This window comes from Pleurodeles waltl, chromosome 3_2 (genome assembly GCF_031143425.1).
Source record: "Pleurodeles waltl isolate 20211129_DDA chromosome 3_2, aPleWal1.hap1.20221129, whole genome shotgun sequence".
In the NCBI taxonomy this organism is placed as follows: domain Eukaryota; kingdom Metazoa; phylum Chordata; class Amphibia; order Caudata; family Salamandridae; genus Pleurodeles; species Pleurodeles waltl.
This window is the reverse complement of record NC_090441.1, coordinates 99,902,468-99,921,883: the sequence shown is the minus strand read 5'-3', so window position 1 is coordinate 99,921,883 and position 19,416 is coordinate 99,902,468. Positions and strand designations below refer to the sequence as shown.

Below are 19,416 nucleotides of genomic sequence, written 5' to 3'. Positions count from 1 at the left end.
ACTCCTCCACTCCCCCACTCCCTCCCTGTGTACTTATTTCCCCTTTAGCGCAAACTCTACCCAAAGGTACTGGAGTGCTTAACAGGAATGTTTTCACAGGGCAATTAGGTGATTTGCTCAACTCATATGTTTTTGAGCCAATGCAGAGATTCGAACCTGGCCACCTCTCCAATTTAACAGTGCTTGCTGCTTACAAAGGAATTGAGCCAGCCGGCCTGTACCCGGTCATAATACACGTCACTTCTGGCTGCGACGATCGCGGACAAATGTACTGAGCTGTTTATCATCGTCAACATTACTGATGATAAAAGAAAGAATAATGTTACCGACGCTTGCAGTCATTCTAAGGCATTCCATGGGCCACGACAAAAGGGAAATGCTCGTCCAGATTTTCACTTGCATTTTGAACTGCTACAAAAATAAACACAATTAAGCAGCGTTATCTGATGTAAAATAGATATGTTTTATATGAAGCGGTTAGATTGATAATGTATTGTAACTCATACTGTGCAAATATATGTCTAAATATATACCTTTTTAATGATGGGTAAGAAACGCTTATGCTTTGTACAATGGTACTCTTATTTGAACTGGAGAAATTAATTTTGCCTTTGCTACTGAATCAGAGCGCCACACCAATAGGACTGCTCAGTTACACCTACCCTACACGAGCTGCTTGCTCTTTTCAAAGTATTTCCTCGGTCGCAAGATCGTTCGTCACATCCCAGAGCAGTTCCTCACTCTACCTTGTTTTAAAAAACGATACGACGCGGTACACATTGTCCACGTAATAGCACCTTTTTTTTTTTTTTCTTACCTCATCTGCCCGCATCCTGTTTTTCTACCCTCTAACAGTCTGATTACCTACCCCCAGCATTACCCACACCTACCTGATTGCCAAAGCCAATAGTTCGCCCACAGGCAAGAGCTATTGGCTTTACCAATGCTTGTTTTTAATAAAGGGTTATAACAGCATCAAACTCCTAACTGAAATCAACATCCTAATTACGTTTAGGTTGCAGATAGAACATGCCTTACACAAGACGTGTCTGGACCTTTGTGCACCTCTCCGAAACCCCAAAGTATAGCTCAGGTGTTTCCTTTAGCCTACATGCCACGTAACGTTTTGCAGCACTCACTATCTCACTGAAACGGTACGCCGGCCCATCATCTTAAAGGATGAATGGCTGCCATTTCAACAATGTGTGCTATTTTCTCCTTTGTGCTGCCTTGAGTGGAAGCAATTCCTTTTGACAGAAGTACTCCTTTCCTAGTAAAATTAGCAAGATTTATTTTCTACAGAAATCTTTTCTACTGACATAGCAAGATTCCATTTCTACTGAATTTGGTGAGATTTAGCTTCTGTGTGCAACACTGTAAAACCCAGATTTTACAGCTTCACAGTGCATTGCAGATGAAGATGCGGACCCTTGAAATAAGTCAGAAGGGCAGGGAGGTGAGCATTGTTTAATTTGAGTATAGATGGTGCTGAATGCTCATGTTTCCTCTTTTGTACCAGTCAGTTTTTTTAAAATTTCTTTTAGTAGCTTTGCTTGACACATTTCACATTGCTGCTCTTCAGATCAAGAATGAGGGATATACTATGGGGAATGACTTCATTAATGACGGTTTTAGGTCATAACTTATAACACTGAATATGCACATTTATAAGATCCTGTCTTGTTGTTTCAATTATGGTATTTAGGTAGGGGGCGGGGGTTTCATTACATTTGATTATAATGTGTTAAAGGTGTTTTAGAACTTGTTTTTCCTTCCATATATTTGTATAATATATGGAAGAGAATATCAATGACTATGGTGATGATCTCTTTCATTGTCATTATCTAATGTGCTGTTATTACACTCCAAGGCTGCTTCAAAGCACTACGAGAAAACACAAATGCAAAAGAAAGGATAGGAAAACGAGAGAGGGGAAAAATCATGCTGGTTATTTGTACAGAGCATACTTCACCCAAACGTTGCTTCAAAGTGCTGGATGGCTCCTAACCCCTGGTCTTGTGTTCCCCTCTTTCCTATAATGTTCTCCACATGGCAGTTTGAAGCAGCCTTGGACCTGGTATAGTGGTTTTCAAACTTTTTAATGCCACGCCTCCAGTGGAAAACAAAAATAAATGGGCACTCACTCCAAATTTTCCACAATTATTTTTATTGAGTTGGCAATGTTTAAATGTGTCTAGACTTATTTAAACACTGCAGTTAAGTTCTGTTACCTTTTTAAAAATGAAATAAATGTTTTTCTGCTTAAAACAAGTCACTGTTATCTGCATAATGCTTCTTTTGGCCAGAGTGTGGCGCTCCCCGTGGGATCCCTTCGGGCCCACCCCACCAGGGGGGCCTGTTAAACCTAACAACCCTTTTCTGGTCCCTTGCAGCACTTGAAGATAGACTTAGGACCACATGACACTAGACAAATAAGCATTCCATATTAGTACCTATTTTTCTTCTTTCCTCTTTGCACTTTCTGTTTTCCTGTTGCCTCCTCCATCCTACTGCTCTCTCCCAGCCCTATCAAGCAGCCACAGATTTGCCAAAGTGCTTTACAAGCAAACACCGCATCATGTAATGAAAACACCATATTTGGGGATAATTCATTTAACTGTTTCAGCTCTTTGAGAATGTATCTTCAAATTATCATACCAGAGTTGTGCTGAGCTCTTGGTCATTTTCCCCCAGTTACAGTGCTGGTGTAAAGAAACTAGGCATGAAACGATGAGGCACTACAAACCCAAGTCTGGTTCGTGCCATCAGCTGAAATATCGGCACTGACTTGAAAGGTATCTATCACAATGGGCTAAGGGATAGAGTTCACTGAGGAAGCAGATACTGTTTTGCTTTATCAGATGTCAGTATCATAGTCTGATCAGGATCTGTGACCAGGAGATCGCAAAATTGTGGCCAGCTGTTGCCCAACATATGCCAGAAAGAGCCTTACTGAATCATGGATTTAAGATAAGCACTGTTAATAGGAGTTTAAATTAATTTACAACCAATGTATGTAAAACTATCTTTTGTTGATACATAGACATGTTTTCCATAAGAGTAGGCATTTTCTCTAGATCACGTGACGTTTCAGCATAGGTAAGTACATTGTACTTTACACACGGTCTCTTTAGTGGGTCACCATTCACATCACTATTAAGAAAGTACATTTCCAGACACATATGAGCTTTTATGTTTGTTGTTTATTTATCTACTGCGCTTCTGGAGTACATTGTGCATTCACGATCTGCACGATGCTTTAATTTAGTTCTGTAGTGTAATTACATTAGAACAAGTGACTTAAAAAGGACTATTGCGTGCAGCATAAATACACCAATGTGCACTGACTTTTTTCAAACTAATCTTCAGAACGGTAAACACCACTGATTTTGGTGGCCAGTGTGCTACACTTGCTTAGGTAGTTCACACAGTTCTTTGCCCTTGGCCTGAGCGCACACAGCCCCGTTACACACATGCAGAGAGGGGGGAAAACATCGAACACTGGTTCTGACCCGTCCTACAAACAAGGAAGCCATTCCCTCGTAGTCTGTGTCAGATTCCAGTCCAGCCACTGTACACAAAATCCTATTTCCATTTCACCACCAACGCAATGAATATGTGAACTGTCCTGGCTTTTTCAGACTGCTCCACTTTCCCAGACTACTGATTTTACCAATGATAAAGCCGGATTGTCCTCAATATATGGCAGCAATGCATAATGTAACATGTGCGTAACTACACCAACTGGCTGTCAGGAAGAGGAGGATGGGTCCAATCTACTTGCGCCCCTTCCAAAGGTGTCCATCAGATACAGGCATCACTGTGGTGCAATGTGAGTAAGTAATGTCTCCTGTTACAAGGTGCAATATTGACTCTTTTGCCTTCATTTAGGCATAAGGGGAAACTTCAGCCTGCATTCCCTAGCGCAATCTATTAAAATGCATATCACCCAAGTGGTCTTCAGTTGCCAGAAGTGTAACATTTCTACTTGTACTGGTCTCAGGTCTACCCATCCCAACCAGCATATCCTAGACATTTGCTTTAGAAGTTAATTTCTACATAAAAATGAACACTTTTTATGTTAGAATCCCATATCTGTGATGTTTTTCAATGATCTACTTACATCCCCGTTTTTCCACAGTAGACACAGGTTGTTACTAAATTCGGTCTTATTTGATTGGTAGTAATAGGCCTGTATTATCTTAACAACTATGTTTATGGATTGCACCAATAGCCAATGTACCCCCAAAGAAAGGACTCCAGTCAAGCTCACAGTACTGCAAAAGGAGGTCTTACCAATGATTTGCAACAGTTAAATCTACAGTACAGACAAAGGGGTCTGGGTGACTAAGATTTATCTGCGATTGGGTTTTAATCCTGAAAATGAAGGAATAAGTTGCACATATGTTGGAAATAAGACACCACCACTCGCTGAAAAGGCTTTGCAAAACAAGACCACTGCATACAACTGAATCAAGCATATTGGCATTATCTGGTATACAATTTTCAGTTGAAAAAAGGTTTCCTTACCTGGGTAATTTTGCTGTCAAAGTTCTGCAGTTTGTGAATAAGTTGACTTTCACTACCAAGAAAAACAGTGACAAAAGAAAATACATATAATTAATTCGGCATCGCACAAGTCTGACAACTTTTTTTGAAACATTAGGCCTGCATAGATATCTGCAAGATAGCAGTGCTCAGAATCTATTTTTGTTACGACCGCACATTTCCTCCGCCGAGAAGCATACCCCTTCTGTACAAATGTCTTTCACAGACTCTGCCAGTAAATTCAGTAACCTCGAACATTTTTGCCTCCCCTTCCACTTTTTCTATTTTTCATTTCCTCTTCTCTTTTTCCTCAGTACCGTTTTTGTGTTCTTGTACGCTGGCTGACATTTATTTAAACCGAGTACACTTGTCTTCTTATGTTTTCTCAACTTTTTGCCGATATTTCCCCTTGTGTGCTCTGCTCGGTTCTCCATATTCCCTCTCCTTTGCTTTCCTGTCTGGGCCCACCTCCAAACAGTCTTTCTCTAACCACCAAGAGCAGTCCTTTCAGCTGCTACTCTTTTTTCAAGTAATGCTTTTCTTTGCATTCGTGAAAGCTTACTTGTACAGTGAATTAAGTCTTTCGTACTCTTGTTTTTGAGTAGTATTGTTTTGAGGTGATAAAACTGAAGGACTGGGTTAGTACTTAACATGGCAGCCTGGTCATAATAGATTGTTGAAGGTGGTTGGCGTGCACTTTTCAGCCAGTAGCACAATTGGAACGCTGCCCAGAGTTCTCAACCACAAATGCTGTTTGCAATACATATTTTATCATACCCTCGAATTACAATCTGCGTTTTACTTTCATTGATGAGGCCAATCAAGGTAAAAACACAGTAAAAAAATGAATGAAGTAATAAATGAGCTATTACACACTACAATGAACTGAACGTGTGCATGATTAGCCATGGTTATGCTTTATTAGATCAAACTAAAAACGGCAGCACTTCATGAAAAACATGATGGAAGGTTACTATATGAATCAGGTCCTTCAGTACTGAGGTTACAAGGTCAAATATTTAACAAGTATTGGTAAAGACAATAGGTCTCGCCTCAACATCACATTGGCTTTTTCAATTTTATTTTTTAGCAGTGCGGCTGAGGTGCACAATGGATGGAAGTTACAAAAAAAGAACAGAGCTTTGACATGGCTAGAGCTGGCCGCATCATAGTGTTTTTTTATTTCGAGCGCGCAAGCGCTTTGACCTGGTGTGAGTATTGTGGGCTTTTAACCACACCCACCGCACTCCCATCACTTTCACTAATTCGTTGGTGTGCCTTTCAGAAATCCTTTGTTTTCATTGGTAAATGCTTTCCGTTTGTCCCTCCTTTGGGAGGTATTGTTCCCGCCTTGCAGACTGCCCCTGTTACATGGATAATTGTGCAACTTGTTAGATGGATAATTGCATGACTGCTGAGACGTTTGACTGTAAACAAACTTCTCTTTCCTTTTCTGTCTCTCCTTAGCACTCATGCTCATGGCGCTTTGGTTCGGCTCGCTTATGTCAACTGTTTTACTTTTCATTTCAACTTATGTGGCAAGAAAAGTCCTGTGGATACTTTTCAATTTAATTTATGTGGCAAGAAAAGTCCTATTAGGAATTTACAACACTGATAACTCTAACTCAAGCAAATGCGAGATTCAGTGCATTGCAAATGCTTGTTATGACTGGAAGGAGGGTGTGTGGGGCAGGAGGCAACATGGAGGAGGGGGAGACAGACAAATGGAGTGTTTGCCGGTGTGGGGGGGGGGGGGGGGGGAAGCACTATGACTAAGCCGGAAGTGTCGGCATTATATTGTTTTTTTATGCCAGGAAGATAACAGGGGCAAAGGAGGAAGGGCAGGGAAAAAAACACCGCTATGACTCAGTCAGCAGTGCCCCCATCATAGTGCTTTTTTCGTTACGGAGGGTAGGGAGCAACAAGCACAACAGAAGAGCGGGTGGGCGCTGGTGGCAACAGGCACAACGGGAGGGGGGTAACGAACAAAAGCAGGGAGGCAACACGGACAATGGGAGAGGGGAGGATGGGAGCAAGGCGTCAACATGGACAACAGGAGGGTGGGAGCAAGTTTACAACATGAACAACAGGAGGCAGAGGGTGGGTGCAAGGAAGCAACACAGACAACACGAAGGGGGAGTTTGGGAGAAAGCTGAAACAGACAACAGGATGGGGGAGGATGGGAGCAAGCCGACTCGGACAATGGGAGGAAGAAGGGTGGGTGGGGGCAAGCATACAGACAGGTGAGGAACACAGAGGAAGATGAAGTACACAAGTGATACATCTATGATCCAGGGGAGGGACAAAAACATCAAGAGGAAGAAAGCCTACAGTAGCTAACCATTAAGAAAAAAGCTAATGAGGGATATTGAAGCCAACCAATAGTAAGTAATAGGCAGTCTCTAAACACACTGATAGAAAAAGAAGGTCTCAAAGAGACAGACATGCATTGTCAAAGCAACATCTAAATAGGTGACCAATATGAAGGGTCCCAAAGATGCACTCGGATTCCAACTACAGAGAATTTTCATAGAGTCGCTATTTAATGCTAAAGAAAAATAAGCCATAAACCATCTTTTTTAGGCTCTGCGGACAATACACATTTTGAAGCTCTCTATAGTTAGACTTAAATATTGGTATAAACTGCATATTTCTGTTACCCATTTATACACACAGATCGCATGTCAGGAAGGAAATCGATCTATCAGGCCATTACTAGCTTAAAGAGCCAGCTATGTATCCATCTCTAATGCAGCCATCTTTTTAGATTCTGGCCCATCAACAGGTGTCCGGTTTGTGGTTTGCACTACTGACCTTCAAAAAACCTTTTAAAAAAACAGACTGTTTCCTGACGTTTTTTTAAACCAGTATACCTTTGGCATGTCTCTTTTAGATATGGAACTAAGACCTTCTACAACTTTGCTGTATAAGCTTCGAGTCTGCAGTCTCAGACCCAGTTGTTCAGGGGTTGTATTACAGATGGGATAGCTCTTGTATCCAAAAAATGAGCCTTCAATGCTTTTTCAAGAAAAGTGTTTAGGTTGTCCTTCAGCCTAAAATATTGGGCAAATTGAGCTCCCTTTAGGCTATAAGATTAGGTCCAAGTTGCCAGCTTAACCAAGTGTCACAATGAAACATACTATTATACCCAAACCATATTTGACCGGTAAAGGAATCCAGGTTTAAAATGCAGAGTTTTAGTCAAAACACAAGGCCAACTTTTAAGGCTCCAGAGCACAGATTCACAGCATAAAACATAGGCTGGGGGTGGGGGGACTAGCCTATGAAGATTATAATTTAAGCTAGCAAGACTCATTACTGCTCAATATAGGGCAATGGCAACTGGAGATACACTGATCACATAAAATCTCATCAAAGGCATAGTTGAACCTTTGCAATTTATGGTAAAATTGTCATACTGGGATTGGTATATTCAATGCTCTCATTCACTAGTGCATTCCATGTGCCCCCATCCCCTCAAACCAGATACTAGTTAGGAGTAGATACAAATAGTTGAACTTAGATGTCTTTAAGCGGATCCGTAACAAATTTGATTGTCAATGCTTTTGTTTAAGTTATTGTATAGACCATTGAAAGCAGCAAAATGCAAAGTGGCCAGAGAAAGTTTCTGAAATCCTTTATGAGACTAAGAGGAAGAAAACAAACTCATTAGTGTAAAGCAAGACTGACCAATGATCTTTGAGCCAAAGCACTTTTTAACAGTAGTGTAGGAAATGACTATATTTTGTGTGGTGTACCCCCCAGATTTTTGCCTCAACTGTTTTTGTTGGGTATGAAACTCTGTGTAGGTAAAGTATCCCTTTCAACATGATGAAATTGGTATACCCCTAACCGGCATATTTAGCTTACCTATAAGTCCCTATTACATGGTAGAAAGTGTAGCCAGGTCCTGTAAGTTATTGCCTCTAGTGAGCTGCAGCACCCATTTCAGTGACAGTGAAAACAAGACTGCAGGCCTACCATTTATAGCCTGGTTATGCAGTTTGAAAACTGCAAATTCGGCCTATTAAAGCAAACCCTTTCCACCTAAACCTTCCTTTTAAATATTGATAAGTCACCCGTAAGTGGGCCTTACTGCTCAAAAGGCAGTGTGTGTGGTATATAAACTTATGATATGTATAAGTTTAATGTTAAACTGTGCAAAAGCAAAAAAACGGATTTCCACTGTAGCAATGTTTGTTACATAGGAAAATACTTGATTACATGATTATATTTAATAGTGCAAATTTTGGTTAGGAAACAGAAATATAATTTATAGACTGTCTTTAATAGTTATTCCAAATCCAATAAAAAAATAATGGTAATATCAATTTTTAACTATTAAAGAAAATGTACTTTTAGAAAGTAACTTTTCCCCTGCCTAAAGCCTCTAGAGGCCCATTTGCATGAGCTTCAACTGTCACTTGGCAGACAAATAGCCCTTTGTGAAGGAAGGAGTGAAAGCTTATCAGCATAGGACAAAAGACTGGGTGACAGGAGGCGTTTCTGATACTCTGGCCGGATGAACATTTGTTCTTTGGTCAGGAACTTGATTAACTTCGACAAGGCCTATCCCTGTTGCAGGCAAATGTTACTTGACACTTCAGCAGGGATATTCTTTGTTCCCTCAGTCAAGCAGGGACCAATGGAGAGGAACTACCCCCAGAAATGGTTTAGAGTGACCAGAGGAGGGGGGAGGAGCTAAAATGGCGGCCGGGAAGTACGCGTAAGGTGTGAGCTCCGTGCCGAGCTCACCAGATTCATCCTGATAGGTGCCCTCGGAGTGCTCCCGGACACCCGCGGACACAGGATCCGACCTGGAGGAGCCGGCGCTCTGCTGCGGAACCAGGAGGTGCCGCAGACAACACTGTGCTGGCGGCGGCTGCTCCACGAAGCTGCTCCGGCATCGACAGGAACCTGCGGAGGCCCGGGAGGAGCGCGCCGCTCCTTACGGATTTGACCGGCTGTGACGGGAGGCGGTGAGTGGGCGTGCTGGGGTGGCGGCCCCTGACCCGGAGGACCCGGGACGGATCGCGGCTCTGCTCCTTTTCCTCCCCACCCTTGCTCCCACCCCCGCGCCGGTCGGGGACTGAGACCGTGCGGTGCGCGCTTCGGCGCACTGCAGCCGGTGAAGCACGTGGAGCGCTGGAGCTGCGCGCCACCATGGGGCTGCTGACGGTGGTCGCAATGCCTGCAAAGTGGGGGGAAAAATAACCTACTGAAGGGGAGCTTGGCTCAGCCGCGCGTGCTCGTGGGCTGGGCTGCGACGAGCCCCCGCCTGTGCCCGGAAAGAGGAAAAAAGGGGCGCAACCTCCCCCTGGACTATAAAGGTGGACCCCTTCCCTGCGCTTCATCACCCAGTGGGGGAGAAGACCGCACGGGCCCCGCTAAGAATCCGGGTGGAGGAGCGAGGAGTGAGGCCTTCCCCTCCCCCGCCGTTGCCCTCTGCCTGCTGCGGGCGCCTGTCTCTCCCCCCTCCCCCCAAATTGGAGGAAGGGTTCCCTACCTGGCGGGGAATGCCAACATTTTTGAGCCAAACAAAAATATCACCTGTATAGAGGGGCGAGCGAATCGAAAGTAAAATTGTCATTTAAGCAGCACACACTCAAGTCGCCCCGCACACCGTAAGCTGACCCACAGTGAAGCAACATGGCCAGTAAATCCAGGTCCGCGAAGAGCCAAGATCGAAACACACAAGGACCGGCACCCAGCGATCATCAGTTAATACCAACCCTACAATCACTGGAAAACACGCTCCAAGCCCACTCCACGCAATTTGAAAAAGTACTGCAGGCAATCATGGACACTAAATCCTCCTTGGAGAATAGAATAGACACGGTATCGCAAGATCTGAATTTACTTAGAGTGGACCACCGCAAGTTAGCGGAGAGAGTGAAATCAGCAGAAGAGGTGTAGAATGACCTAACCCCTATGGCCATGGATAACCAAAAACAGATCCAACGCTTGGACGCGGAGGTGAAGATCTTATGGCGTCGAGCTGAAGAAGTGGAAGGTAGATCCCGCTGCAATAACGTACGCTTTTTAGGGTTCTCCGAGAAACTACCAGAGCAGAGTTTGGAAATATTCCTAGAATAATGGCTACTCAAAGACGTGCTGAACAGGGCCCCATCAAAGTTCTTCTCTGTGGAAAGGGCGCATAGAGTGCCGGGGAGGCCGCCGGTTCCTGGCCAACCGCCCAGACCGCTGATAGCTAGATTCTTAAATTACAGAGATGGAGATGCAATAATGCAGCAATTCCGTAGCAAAGGCCCATTCAGACACGAGGATGCAGTCATCAACGCCAACCCAGATTTTACGCAGGAGGTACAGAAACTACGCAACTCCTACACAAACATTAAGCAATGCCTTCGCGAGCACAATATCAAATACGCTCTATTGTTCCCGGCCAAACTTAGAGGGACCTCAGACGATCGCACACATGTATTCACCTCACTGGAAGACGCCTGGACGTGGCTACATGCCAAGGGCCTTGCACACTCACGGGGGACGCAGAGGAATGGCTCACCCCCTCATCTCGGAAGCGCTCCAGAAAACGACCGAAAGGGCAACCCACCGTAAAACAGGCGGCAGAAGAAAGAGCAAAAGTTTTGCAGGAAACTCCCCTGCACACACAGAACTCTTTTGGGGCGCTTCAGCCGCCCCCCCACAGACAGCCCGGAGTCCGACTCGGCCAGTTCAGACTCTACACTAACAGAAGGGTTAAAAGGCCCGAAGATCACCCTAGATCGGCGGATGAACTATAATTGCAAGTTATTAAGCCGTCTCTCCTATCGAACTGAGGGACCAACTGGAGAGCCGGCACAGGACACTCGGGTGCAAACTCTCATGAAGGAGGCTGCAACCTCCACCCACGATTATCCTTTAAATAATTTGCAACCCCTTGGTGAAAACTTGGACTATTGCCACCTAGCGGTTCGGGGGGTGGGGGGGAATTGGACACTCCGGGGGCGCCTACAGGCACATGCAGACTAGTACTGCGGAAAGATGTGAGCTCCGTACAAGAGCCACACCTGGATGCTGAATACCTCCCCATAGATATCCATACGGATACAGGTTTAGATGTTGAGTAGAGTAACATGAGTTTATAGTTGGGTTAGGGAATTAGTTGGGGAGGGAAGAGGGGGGGTAATAGTTAAACCATACGTTGTGGGTAAACCCTACATGCAGGGATTAATGCGGCGGTTATTAGGCACACCAATCCAACAGATAGGAATGGGCGGAGCTCAGAAGGGCATGGTAGCCCGCAGTAGGGCACAAGCAGTTACTACACATATCCCTCCATGGCTCGAAATGCTAATCACTCCGCACACCAATATGACATTATTACGTGGAACGTGAGGGGCCTGGGGGCACCAAGCAAAAGATCTCGGGTGCATGCATACCTCAAACGGCAGGGAGTGCACATTGCTATTCTACAAGAAACCCACTTACTGGAGACAGACTTACAAGAGATACGCGGGAAATGGGGAGGCCAGGTCATAGGCACAACATACTCGGCCTTTGCCAGAGGAGTTATGGTATGGATAGCGGGTGGAGTTCCTTATGTTCAGTCCTCCAGCAGGATAGACGAAGGGGGCAGATACGTAGTACTAGAGGGGCAACTAGACGGGAGACAACTAGCGTTAATCGGGATATACGCCCCCAATAATGCGGTAGCTGAATTCTTGGGCACTCTCACACCAGCACTGCTGGTAAATCCCGATACTCCGGCCATATGGGGTGGGGACTTTAATAGTACACCGAATGTAGCGATAGACAGGTCGAATATACACCCGAAAGCAGCAACAAATAGATCTGCTAGAGGTCCTCTGTTGACATGGGCGGGCGACATGGGGCTTCACGATTTGTGGTGCTTGAAACACCCACAACAAAGGGAATACTCATTTTATTCAATACCCCATAAGGTACATACCAGAATAGACATAATATGAGGAACCCAAGATATTAGCGCCTCGATCGGCAGCGCAGAATACTTAGCTAAGACACTATCAGATCATTAGCCGCTTAGAATTACAGTGAATTGGGGCCGGAAACGCACAGTAATCCCTTCCTGGCGGCTACAGGTTGAAGCTCTACAAGATCAGGCATTTGCAGAGGGACTGAAAATAACACTGAGACAGTACTGGGAAATTAATTCAGATTCCACAGACTCAAGAGCAATAGAATGGGAAGCGCATAAGGCAGTAATAAGAGGCCATTGCATCTCAACCACTTGGGGAGTAAGACGCACCCTACATGCGAAGGTCAGCAAACTGGAAAAGGAATTTAGAGTAATGGAAATAGCAGTGGCACGCAATGATACTCCTTACATAAGGCTGAAAGAAGCGCACACAAAATATAATGAAGCGCACACAAAATATAATGAAGCAGACACCCGATTACGCCACCACAATCACAAATACCACTTAATGTGGTTGCAAACAGAGGGAGACAGATCGAGTAGGCTGCTGGCGTGGCTCCTTCGCGAGGACCGCCAGCGGTCTCCCATAGGGGCTATTAGAGTAGGCGTGGACACGCTGGCCATCACGCAAGAAGAAATAAATGGGGCATTCACGTATTACTACACAAATCTTTACACTAGTCGTACGAGATGCACAGCCCAACAACTTGAGCTTTTCCTCGCAAGTTCACCGCTGGCTCTACTGTCACGGGCAGATAGGGAGACGCTGGAGGCCCCTCTGTCACTCGGGGAGTTGGAATTAGCGTTAGCACAGATGCCCAGAAATAAAGTGCCAGGCACAGATGGCCTCCCAATAGAATATTACTCTGCTCACTCGGCCAGTTTAAAGGTACATTTGTTAAAAGTATTCAATGAAGCATGGTCCAACAAAATTTTGCCCCCAACGCAAAGAGAGGCAATGTTAGTGGTCTTCCCCAAGCAAGGGCGCGATCCCACAGATGTCAAATCTTACAGACCACTCTTGCTTCTAAATCTGGACTGCAAAATACTAGGCAAAATACAGGCCAACAGGTTAGCACTTATTATACACACCTTGATACACGACGACCAAAATTGATTCATCCCTAGACGCAATACTTTCCTTAATATCCGGAGACTGTTGAGCGTCATCGGGGACACCCCACCGGACGCACATGAAGAGATGGTACTCTCATTAGATACTGAAAAGGCATTCGATACGCTAGAGTGGGAATTTCCGTTTGCCACCATGCAGGACATGGGAATTGGCCCTAACTACATACGCTGGGTACAGACATTGTACACCAAGCCGCAAGCTAGGGTTAAAACAGGAGGGGTTGTATCCGACAGCTTCCCGATCGCTAGGGGCACCAGACAGGGTTGCCCCCTCTCTCCCCTGTTATTCGCCATGGCGATGGAACCACTGGCGACCCGGATACGTGTAATGAAAGACAGCTGGGGAATACTCAGAAATGGGACATATAGCGCCATATCACTGTATGTGGATGACGCATTAATATATGTGCATAAAGGGAGCGAGGTAATGCCATTGGTGATATCGCTTCTGTCCGAATACGGGGGGATATCGGGTCTAGTGGTGAACTGGGAAAAATCATGCGCATTCCCACTGACGAGATGGCCCCAGTCAACAAGAGAAAATGCCCTGGGGGGACGCCTGAAGTGGTGCTTCAACACGTTTAAGTACCTAGGGGTTAATATATGCCATAAAACCGAGGACCTCGGAGATGGCAATCTAGGGAGAGCATTGACCGCTATAAAGGGATCGCTGCGCTTCTGGGACAAACTACCACTGTTGCCCCTGGGAAGGGTGGCGATAGCGAACATGTTGGTATTGCCTAGGTTGCTATACTACTTTGCGGCACTACCTATCACTGTCCCCAAAAGCTTTTTCCAAAACTTGAATGCAGTTTTGCTGCAGCTGATATGGGGAGGGGGCAGAGCACGTGTGGCACTCTCCGCACTGCAGCGCCCAATTAGTGCAAGGGGACTGGGAGCCCCCAATTTCGAACATTATCACGCGGCAGCACAGCTACAGTGGGTACTAAATTGGATACACAGGCCTGCGCTTGCGGAATCTAAATGGCTGCTGGCCCGACTGCAGGGAGAGCCACTGCTTACATGGCTATCAAATAAATAAAAAAAAAACGCGCCCGTTAACATATTCATGGGGGTGGCACATTCATGCTGGTGGAGGTATGTACTAAAACAGCAGAAAACACTCCCATACTCCCCGCTCGTCCCACTGGAGCTGATCCCTGGGTGGACTACGGCCGGTCCGCGCCCACTCACGACCTGGGCAGAGGTGGGCATACAACTAGTAGGAGATTGCTTCGAGGAAGGGAGGCTGATGACTTTCGAATCTATACAAACCCTTACAGAAGTTGGCCCAGGGCAATTTTTAGCTTACCATGCACTATGTCACTCAATCAAAAAGACATGGGCGGCGGGAGAACGAGAGCCAGCGATCTCTCCCACACTACACCACATGCTGCAATATGACGAACCAATAAAAGTAGTAACAAACCTGTACAAAATTCTCAACAAGCCCTCTGATCCTAACCTAGAGAAAGTGAGGGAGAGGTGGAACGCTGTCCTACCGGACTCGATATCCCAAGAGGACTGGCCGAATGTCCTGCACCACACCAAAGGGGTTTCAAGAAACCCCAGATTCCGCTACACACAATTCAATTACACACACCAAACATACCTCTCACCAGCCAGGATCAAAGACATGTTCCCGGGCTTGGATCCAACTTGCCCTAGATGTAATGCCCCACTCGCACATTTCTTTCACATGGTCTGGGAATGTCCTAAATTACAAAAGGAGTGGAGCGAAGTGGTGGAAATAATTACAGAGTTGACGGGTATTGCAATGACGGTCGACCCCAAGTCCTGTTTATTAGGGCTGAGAACAAGAGATAAGTCACATAGACACCTACATAAGTTTGCAGATCTAGCATATGTGATGTACAAAAGATTGATAGCCATGAATTGGAAGGCATCTAAAGCTCCCGATTTGAAAACATGGCACACCCTAACGCTGCACTGCTCCTGCACCGAACACCAGTTACTGAGGAAACTAGCGCGGGAGAGCCAACATCATACAGGGTGTGAAGCCTGGGAAATATTAGTGGCGAGAGTAGAGGCTAAAAACGACAAGAAGCCACCATGAGCATGGCAATCCCACAGTGCTAGCCACAGTCAAACAGCACTAGGACACTTTTAACACAACTAAAGCAACTAATAGCGACAGATAAGGTCAGACCAGAACGCGTTCTCCCCCGCACCCGCAGTCGCTGCTGCCTAAGTCAGTCAATAAGCACACAGAAAACACTCTGGACACACACAACGCAAACTCTATATAGTAACACAGCAGGAGCTAACCAGTACCCCACACTACTCCACACAAATCATGTAAAGCCAACAGGGAACAGTAGAACTAAACAGCCACACAAGGGGACACCACACACCTAAAAATTAGACTCACCAGCCGCATACAAGGATAATGTGAAGGGAATAAGACCTAAGTTGTGTTAATTTTACTTTGCTTTGTTTGTGTGTAAAAAAAGACATCAGATCGTTCAAATCCTGTTAACTCTTGTAATTGACAAGGTACCCAGATCTGTAATGTAAAATTCAATAAAAATATGTTTAAATTCTGTCCCAAAATTTTTTTTTACAAAAATAGAGTGACCAGAGGAGATGCTGCTCATTTCCCTGGCCACACCTCTGGGTGGCAATACAGGCTCTGCACAAAGGTAAAAGAGTATCACCATCTCGGATTTAGCCAGCAATGGGCATTGTGGGATTGTTTGCTATAGGACACACAGAAAATGCTGCAAAAGTGGTTTGGGTACTCCTGGGAACTTTTATCTATTAGTTATGGCGGACCCTTGCGTCACCCCTCCACCCTCACAGGCTACTGCCAGGCATAATTATCTCACACACAGTAGCCTCCTCAGAACACAACTGGAGAGGAGGACTGAACCTGATCAATCAATCAATCAATCAATCATAGTATTTATAAAGCGCGCTATGTACCCGTCAGGGTTTCGAGGCGCTGAGGGGGGGGGGGGGGGGGGGGGGAGCGCTGCTGGTTTAGCGGTCGAAGAGCCAGGTCTTGAGGAGCCTTCTGAATGCGAGGAGGTCCTGGGTCTGGCGAAGAGATGTGGGGAGAGAGTTCCAGGTCTTGGCGGCGAGGAAGGAGAAGGATCTGCCGCCGGATGTCTTGCGCTGGATTCGGGGTGCGAGGGCGAGGTTGGCGGATCGGAGTTGACGTGTTGGAGTGTAGAAGTTGAGTCTGGTGTTGAGGTAGGAGGGTCCGGTGTTGTGAAGTGCCTTGTGAGCGTGGGTCAGGAGTTTGAAGGTGATCCTCTTGTCTACCGGGAGCCAGTGGAGTTCCTTTAGGTGAGGGGAGATGTGACTTCGGCGGGGTATGTTGATGGGCGAGACCTGAGAAAAGCCTAAAAGACTGAACTTGCTCTTCCCCTATCTAGCACCCAAGACAAAGAAGTGGAATCCACAAAGTCATAATGCTTACTTTCTGTTCAAGCCAAGGAGCCTACAAGCTAGAAGTGGTTCTTTCCTGCAACTGCCCAGCTCCAAGCAGACCTCACCTGGACCCTGCTAGATGCTTCTACAAGAATGAGCCTTAACCACCCGAAGGGCAGCCCCGAGCTGAGTCCGTTAACTGTGTCCAAGTGTACTCCTCTTAACATATCATGAAACCAGGTACTTAGGAACATATTGGCTCCAGAGAATTCCACAGGATCAGCTCTAACCTGCCAAGGTGTGTTGCCACTGGGCTAAAAATTCAGGTTGTTCCAGCTCTGAGCTTTTCCATAGCAGCAAATCCAATACAGTGGGACCTCATGGAGAAGATATCTGGAGCCCTCTTCAGCCACAGCCTACAGCCTTGCTTCAAAAATTCTAAGCTTCAAAAAAAGTTACAAAGTCCAAAACATAGAAATCTTCACCTGCAGAAGGTGTCAAAAGTTATCATTCAGGAAGGGTTCTTTCCTGGGTGTGAAATTCAGATTTCTCCCACTTTGAGTTATCCTTCCAAAAGTCAACAGCTTCACCAGGATATCTCCCAGCAGATATCAGATGTCATGAAGCCATCTTCGGCCACAGACCCCGCTGATGATTTTTGACTTCCATTTCAGAGACTAAGTCCACAGGGATAACAGCCAACAAGATCAAACCTGGTTGCTGTACTCAACACGCCCTCCATCTCAGTCGGCTTTAACTTGCGTCTAGGTACTGGTCAATCACAACAAGATGACTGTGGTAGGCACTTAATGCTTTTTGACCAATTCTGAACTTAAAACTTTAAAAATTCATATCACGTGTTCCCTTTATTGGATTTCTGATGTTTTGGTGGTGCCATTTTATTCATTTAGATTTATCTATTTTCTACATTCATTTGGTGGGTTTTTTTTTTTTTGTGTTTTGACTGTTTTACTGTACTGGTACTATAAATACTTTACACATTGCCTCCAAGTTAAGCCTGTCTAGTTTGTTCCATTGATACCAGAAAACTGAGATCAGGTTAATTTAGTGACTTTAGTGAATTAACAAGAATTGTGGTTAGTGGTTGAGGGATCAGGTACTCCTCTCCCAAAACACAAGGTCCAAAAAATGGTTCTGATGTTCATTTGAAATATATCAGACATCAGATGACTCAATATTAGACCTGTGTTTTGGAAAGCACGGTAAGGTTTTAAGTCAACATGGTCTTTGCATGTTTATCGTATTTCAAAAAGTCCAGTTTACCAAAATAGAAACAAAGCTTGGAGAAGATTTTCACCAATGCAATCAGAAGAGCTTACAGCCAATAAGAGGCTGCATCCTAAAAGAGGCTCTTCTCATGTAATCGTATTTGTAGGAAGTTGGCTCTGTATATACTATCTCAAAGTGAGACATAGTGTGCACAGAGTCCAAGGGTCCCCCTTAGAGGTTGATAGTGGCAAAATTAGATAATACTAATTCTCTATTTTGTGGTACTGTGGTCGAGCAGTAGGCTTATCAGAGGGTAGTGTTAAGCATCTGTTGTACACACACAAGCAATAAATGAGGAACACACACTCAAGAACTTAACTCTAGGCCAATAGTTTTTATATAGAAAAATATATTTTTTTAATTTATTTTAGAACCACAAGATTCAAGATTTGAAGTAAACACATAAAATGCAAGGTACTCCACACAGGTAAGTAAGGAACTTTGAATTAAAGCAGTAGTACACACAGTGTATGATAAAATGTCAATAAGCTATTTTAAAAGTGGACACTGCAAAAATCAACAGTTCCTGGGGGAGGTAAGTATGGTTACATTCCTGAGGTAGGTAAAGGACTTACAAGTTCAGTTTCCTGGGCATAGGCAGCCCACCGTTGGGGGTTCAAAGCAACCCCAAAGTCACCACACCAGGAACACAGGGCCAGTCAGGTGCAGAGGTCAAAGGAGGGCCCAAAACCCTATGCGCATACGGAGAACAGTGGTGCTCCGGTTCCGGTCTGCTAGTAGGTATGTATCTGCATCCTCGTGGAGCAGACCTGGGGGGGGGGGGGGGGTTGAGCACTGGGGAGGGCGGACACAAACAGGCGCACAACACACACCCTCAGCGGCACAGGGGCGGCCAGGTGCAGTGTGCAAAGTTGGCGTTGGGTTTGCTATAGGAAGCAATGGAGGGATCCGGGGGTCACTTAGGCGTTAGAGGCAGGGCACAGGGGGGCTACTCAGGCCAACCACAGACTGGGCTAGGAAGAGGGTTGTCTGCTGGTCACTCCTGCACTGGAGGTTAGTTCCTCTCGGTCCTGGGGGCTGCGGGTGCAGTGCTTGGTCCAGGCGTCGGGTTCCTTGTTACCAGGCAGTCGCGGTCAGGGGAAGCCTCTGGATCCTCTCTGCAGGCG

At 45.5% G+C, this 19,416-nt stretch overlaps 1 protein-coding gene across 1 annotated transcript in view; it reads right to left on the bottom strand.

Annotated features, from left to right (window-relative positions):
• RCC1L (RCC1 like) overlaps nt 1–19,416 on the bottom strand; it is a 109,593-nt gene that overhangs the window by 68,106 nt on the left and 22,071 nt on the right. The window contains exon 5 of the mRNA XM_069226912.1: nt 4,531–4,582. Within this exon, the coding sequence (XP_069083013.1) occupies nt 4,531–4,582 (52 nt within the window). The remainder of the gene's footprint in view (nt 1–4,530; nt 4,583–19,416) is intronic.